We start from the raw sequence: 6,401 nt of genomic DNA, 5'->3' as shown, positions 1-6,401 counted from the left end.
CATTGTTTTCTTTTGATTCGTTGCTTAAAAAAGAATAGGAAAAGCGAACAGAAACATTAGTCACCCCTATCATTGCCTTTTATTCTACTTTCTGCTGTTAGCAGCTTTTCTATTCACAAAAAAATTGAAATTTAGCTTTCACAGTATCAGAAGAGAACAATAAAAATGGAGCTCTAGAAAAACGAAGGAATAGAATGGAACAGTTGCGGCGACTGGAAAAAAGAGGGAAGCCAAGGGGAAACAATTGCTCTCTTTATTGGCGCATGCATTTATAATAGCTCAAATTATATATTGAAAATGCTTTTTTCCTCATATTTTTTGTCTTTAAGGTAAAATGTCTATATTATCTGCAGTGGTGTTTACTATGGTTAGTTTTTCGTAAAAAATAGAGAAAAACAAAACGATGAAGACACGAAAAAAGAGATCAGATCAAAACGTTGATCTGGGGTGATCTAACCCAACCCGTTGGAAACAAACTAGTTCTCAATTTCTTCATGTAATGGGTATTTGTGTCTAATGAGAAAAGAAGACGATGATTGACCTTTTGATATGAGAGAAAACGGCAACTATGATCATCGTCTGTAGGTTAAGATGGGTTCACTTACTTTCTGCAATCTCCATTGCCGTTGTAACAATATTAGAAAAAAGTGTGTCCGTATGGAACTATTTGGTTAGTGGCGTGGTTATAAGGAGAGGCACATTGGTTTCATCTACTTTTTATCCTATTTTCTCTCATCTAGGTCTGGTCGCAAAACGTAGATTGCGTGATGTGTAACCATCAATTTTGGAACACATTTCGCTATTCGCCCCTGTTTGTGTTCTTGTTTAATTTTTGATTTTAATGGTTTTAGAAATAAACTTTGACTGTAAGAGAAACTGCGGATTGGATGAGAAAAATTAGATTCACTTTCGAACAGAGTGAACGAGGAAATGGAACGCAGACACTCAAGGGGTTTCTTCTGGACAAAAATTTTGGAAATTGTAGCTCAATGCTCAAAAAGATTAGATTATGTCTTATTTCGTTAAAACGAACAAAATTTCGATGTTTTTGGACTTTGCATGTTAAAGATAAAAATTCTTTTTACATTTGGTACTGATAGAAATTTTGGTATTAGTACTAACTGTTATTCTCAGAGCAGAACTTTTGGTAACAGATATTGAATATTCTTCTTGAAATTATAAATTTTGAAAATTATTGATAATAAATTCCAGGAACATTCTCACAAATTGGATTCTAGACAAAACAAAAGGGCAACAGAAATGAGTTAGAGGTTAGGTGGTCTTTCCCCGGTCACTTTGATGCATAACATAGAAGGACTGGATTTCCGCCAGCATTAGCAACGTCTAAGCCACATCACTTTTCAATGAATACAAGAATATTTCAATTGTTGAACCCCATCCATGACACAAGTAGAAAAAAACTTATACTTGACTATGTCGCTCATCTAATTTTGAGTGATGCTTTCCGGTTCAATGTCCTTGTGTCACAAAGCAGATATAAAAAAAGGGGATAGATAGAAAGAAGCATCGAATCTGTGGAGATTGAGCCAATTTTCAAAATAAAAAAAGAAGAAGACTACAGAGACTTCATGGAGCTTCATTTTTTCTTCGATGAAAAGAAAGGAGGAGCGAACAAAACCCTTTTTTAGTGTGAAGACGAATGTGTTTTAGGTATGGGTTTTCTGAGAGATGGAAAGAGAGCAAGAAGATTGATTTGAAAATACTAAATTATTGATGGCCACAATTACAAGACTACGATTGTGATGGAAAATGTTTTGAGTTCCTCCTTCTGTTCGAACATTTTCTTTTTCAAGCTGTATACTTTTTCATTCTTATCAACCACATTTCTGCTGTATTACAGAAATGTGTTCCAGTTAGTTTGCTCTAACCCCTCAACTCTTTATCAAAAAAAAAGAAGAAAAAGGAAATTTCTAATTATGAAAATTTTTGAGCTGCGCATTTGATGCTAATTCAAACGAACATATACATTTGACACATCGAAAACAGCATCTTATCCGTCATAAAGTAGTCTCAAGACTCGTAGAATGCGCACGGCGTGAAAAAAGACAAGAAAAAAGTAAAAATTCCTTTTGATGTGTTTACCGAGTTGAAGAAGACTGCAATTTGATTTAAAACTGACTTCAATAAGAGGGAAAAGAAGAAGCAAAGTGTCGGCGAAAAGGAAGAAAAAAAGTGAGTTCTTCAACACAATAACTACTAGAATTACACAAATTTTCAGCTTCCTTCTTTTCTCTTTTTTCCCTAAACTCAACTAGTAGTAGTGTTTTTTGTTTTCGTTTTCGAACTCATCTAAAAATGGTAACTCTACTGGGATGCAACTTGTGGTGATAAAGTGTAAGCAGTTGAACAAAGTATCTAAAAGTGTAACATGGTTTATCTTGTTCTGGAACAAGTGGCCAGACTACAAACTCTCCGAATGACCCCAAAGAACACAAAGATAAGGATTTTTTGAACTGCCCAACTAAATTTTCTTGACATCATACTTCACTTACTTGTACGTTTTGCGACATTTCTTAAATTTCAGCCGTTTTTTCTTAATTTTTAACCCAAACCATATGTTTTGTCAACCCAATGTTTCATATGTGATAAAAAAGATGGACTTACAAAGTTGTGTACCAAGTCCATCACCAATAGCTGCAGACATCAATGGAGCTGAGGCGAGAACCGCTGATGGCACAGATGTTTTCCGGCTTCCATTTGAAGCTGAAATGCGATATTTGACACTTGGCATGGAGGTCCGGGAGACAAATAATGGGGGAAGTCGGGCAATGGTTTTTTCGTGTGTAGTATACCCTCAGATATGACAAATGGGTTAAAAAATTAATAGTGGATATAGTTTCGACACTTTAAAAATTATGAGAAACTCACTTGTGGAGCTGTTGCTGAAGAGCCGGACAACTGAACGGTGCTCGAAACTCATTCTCGATTCATCCGACTGAAAGTATGAAATTGGCATATTTGAAATGGCAATGAATTAAATTTCAAAAATATCCCTAGATGTGGGTGTGCCGGAAAAAAGTTGGAATAATGGGCGGAGCAACAAAACTTTCATGCTCATTCATAATAATGAGATCAGAGTAATCATCACCTACTCTATCCATTATTATTGGCTTCGTTTATAACAAAGTTCACTGAACCACCTACTCAAACTAAAAAAATATATGTTGAAGACTCTAGGTTCAAGTGACTTGACAAGACAAGAAATCGCGTACTTTTGTAAGAAGGGAAAGTAAGTTGGCTTCTTTTCTTTCTGCTGTCCTTTAGACTCAAATTGGATTTCAGAATTTCGGAGAAAAATTTCTAACTACTTTTTGACACCCACCCCTTTAGGGCACAATGGGTAGTTGAAGGTCAGGGGCGTAAGCTCAAGTGACACATGAAGCCGCGCAAATGGGAATTCAATTTCGATGACGATTTTTAGGTGAAGTTGAATCTGTGTCCTTTTTTGCAGAATATCCACCAGAAATCTTTCATGAAAACACTTTTGAAAATTCTGACATATCTATCAACCGTTAGTCTATCAATCCTTGCCCTCTCTTCCTTTTTAACGTTCACGTGAAAATTCACACCTTTGAGAATGTGTCAAACTCATAAATAAAACAGTTTGTAGTGAGTGTACTGATAAGTCAAAAGCTCTAAAAAGGAAGATAACAGTATTAAGGAGACATAGAATACGGGAGAAAAGAGGCTTTCATCGGACAAGATTTTTTCTGTGACCAAAATCTGTTTATCAGCAAAAATGATGTGATTCTTACTATGATTATGATTTGGTCATTTTTAAGAGTGAAATCAATTTATGATAAGTTTCAAAACTGTATAACTTACAAATCGAGAGAAAACGAGAAATATGATGATGTGACAATTGGCTTATGTTAAAAATGAACAATTTTTAGAACATTGGTGCATGTAGGTAGACTAAAGCACTAATAAGCCAATTGAAACTTAAGGCTTCAGAAAAAGGATTAGAGATGATTCTGTTGCTCCGCACTAAACATAGCTTTTCTTGAAGTTCTTATGATCTTTAGAAAAAAAAACGAACGTTTTTGCAGTATCAAAGGATTAAAAACGCTTTTTAAAAATTGAAAAAAAAAATCTGGATTTGGCCGGAATGAAGAATGATGACAAAAAGTTGAGTAAAGCCCTTTTGACCCCATCAAATCGGTTCTTGCAAATACCCAAATAATTGCCTATACATTTCAAGTACGAAATGATGTGCACCCTTTCAAGAGGTTCACTTTTTCCACATTCTTTTTTTTCTTTTTTTCCCAGAACTTTAGAAATGAAAAAAGGAGAAGAAAAAAAAAGAAAAGCTAAATGAGAATCCATTTTTCTTGGGAAAATCATTGAGTTCGACGTTTGGTAGAATGATGAAATTCAGATGGGGCAAAGTTTTGGAACATTCGAAAAAAAATAGTTTGAAAAGTTGAAAGACGCGAGGTACATTTAGGGGCAAAGAAGAGGAAGAAGCCTCGCTAATTGTCATTTTCAATATAAACTCGATTCTTGTCATGACGATAAGGTGATAATGATAAGTTATCAAATAAAAATTTGTTGCCGACTGTTTATTTGCTCTGACGTCTCACGAGTCGCACGGTCTACTGCTAAGAATTACCATAGTTTTCAAATGGCTACAGACTATGGTTTTTAAAAGCATTGAACTTTAAGACCAACTATAGGTTTTGCCAACTGCTGTTTGTGTTGGTACTTGGAAATCATTATGAAAAAGACGTGAAATCTTTACTATAATTCAACAATGCCCTTTATATCACAATCAACTAATACTAACATTCAAGTAATGCACTACTTTTTCAAAATTTTTTTTCACATTTTCGAAACAGAGTATGAACAGTGAGTTGTTGATGTTCAAATCATAATCAACGTCATATAAAACACCATACACAACAAGTGATTAGCTATTTTAATTGCTTTAGTTATCAAATAATTACTTGAACTGTTGCCAATCAATTTCGTAAAACAAAATATAATCAATGCAAAAAATTACGTTGGTCATGACAAATAACAAATTGATAGGATGAAAACCAAAAAACAAACGGTTTACTAATCCTTCCCTATTGATAGGATGAGAAGTCAAATGAACAACTTTAAATAAGAGCCAAACTAAAAAAAACGATAGAAACTAGTTAGTTACAAAGTATATTCTTGGAAAGACTCAATTGGTTTTACGAAAACAGAGAAAAGCAGCTCAAGTAGAAACATCACGCAAGATTTGGCCGAGATCTGGCTCTCTGGATAAGAAAAAGAGCTACTAAAAAACTTGATAGACAGCTCTCAATTTCCGCACCAAAAGGGAACTAGAGCAAAAATGTGTTCGCGGAGCCCTATGATAAAATTAGTAAAGATTTTATTTATAGGAAAATATCTTGTGTAGTTGCCGAATAAAATTCTTGTAAGCTTCCGATAATGACAAATGAGACAATAGGATTGTTCATAAGATGGATGAGGATGAGTAAGCATGTCTAAACGTCATGACGACAAGAACGGACATAACATATATTTATGAGCACTCGTCTCAATCGCTCATTCTTATTTTGTTGACATAAGTCTCTTTTTCGAGATAAAGGAGGCCATTTCGAACTATATTCATCAAATGTTTCATTTATGAAAAGGGAAATTAAAATAATCATGCAAATAAATAGAAATTGTTGTGAATAGCCATAGTTTAAATCAGTAAGGCACATGCCCCAATGTCTCCAGCCACAATCTTTTTTGTGCTGCTTCGTTTTTTCCTTTCTTTTTTCTCTTAACCCATCCCCTTCCACAAAAAGGCCGTTTTCGTCTTTAATTCGGTTGAGACCCGCACGGGTTAAACAAGCATGCCAAAATGGGAGAGGACTGAAATCAAATTTTCGGTGGGGCGCCGACAAAAGAGATGCTTCTAGAGAAAAAATGTAGACAGGAATGTAGAGGAGTGCGCAAAACCTATTACGAGCTTTTTAAGACATCACTTAGGATATTCATGTTGGTTTCCTCGCTTTTTTGGTAACATGAATCTTATTTCGTTGAAGTACAGAATCGTATACTGCATAAATCTTGAGAATGTTGTCGGAAATGCAAAATCGAATTTTTTCCCCTATTACCTTTTTGAATCTGAAACTTCTCTTCAAACTCATTGTTGTCTTTCTCAAGCTATTTGTCACAGCGGATGCTCTTGAAACTCCTGGTGGTAAACTTGGTGGATCGGGAGATGTCGTTGGAGCATCCATTGCAACTTCAAAACCAGGAAAGTATTAGTAAGATTGCATGTGATGACGACGAAGAAAAAGGGTAAAGCGAGTAGGTTGCCCGCGATTTGAATCGGGAATAAGGGGTGTGAGAACTTTTTCTGATTGAGCACGAGATCTCATTCAGTTTTTGACTCT

General features: G+C 35.1%; 1 protein-coding gene across 1 annotated transcript; it reads right to left on the bottom strand.

The window, feature by feature from the left end:
* Positions 1 to 2,272: 2,272 nt before the first annotated feature.
* On the bottom strand, positions 2,273 to 6,245 carry GCK72_023286 (uncharacterized protein; the record flags this gene model as incomplete). Its single annotated transcript, XM_053735322.1, has 4 exons — positions 2,273 to 2,376; positions 2,626 to 2,724; positions 2,890 to 2,956; positions 6,120 to 6,245. The coding sequence occupies 4 exons, from the start codon at positions 6,243 to 6,245 to the stop codon at positions 2,273 to 2,275; spliced, it is 396 nt and encodes a 131-aa protein (XP_053578888.1).
* Positions 6,246 to 6,401: the final 156 nt, after the last annotated feature.

The sequence above is a fragment of the Caenorhabditis remanei genome, chromosome X (genome assembly GCF_010183535.1).
Source record: "Caenorhabditis remanei strain PX506 chromosome X, whole genome shotgun sequence".
NCBI lineage: Eukaryota > Metazoa > Nematoda > Chromadorea > Rhabditida > Rhabditidae > Caenorhabditis > Caenorhabditis remanei.
This window is presented reverse-complemented; position numbering and strand designations above follow the sequence as displayed.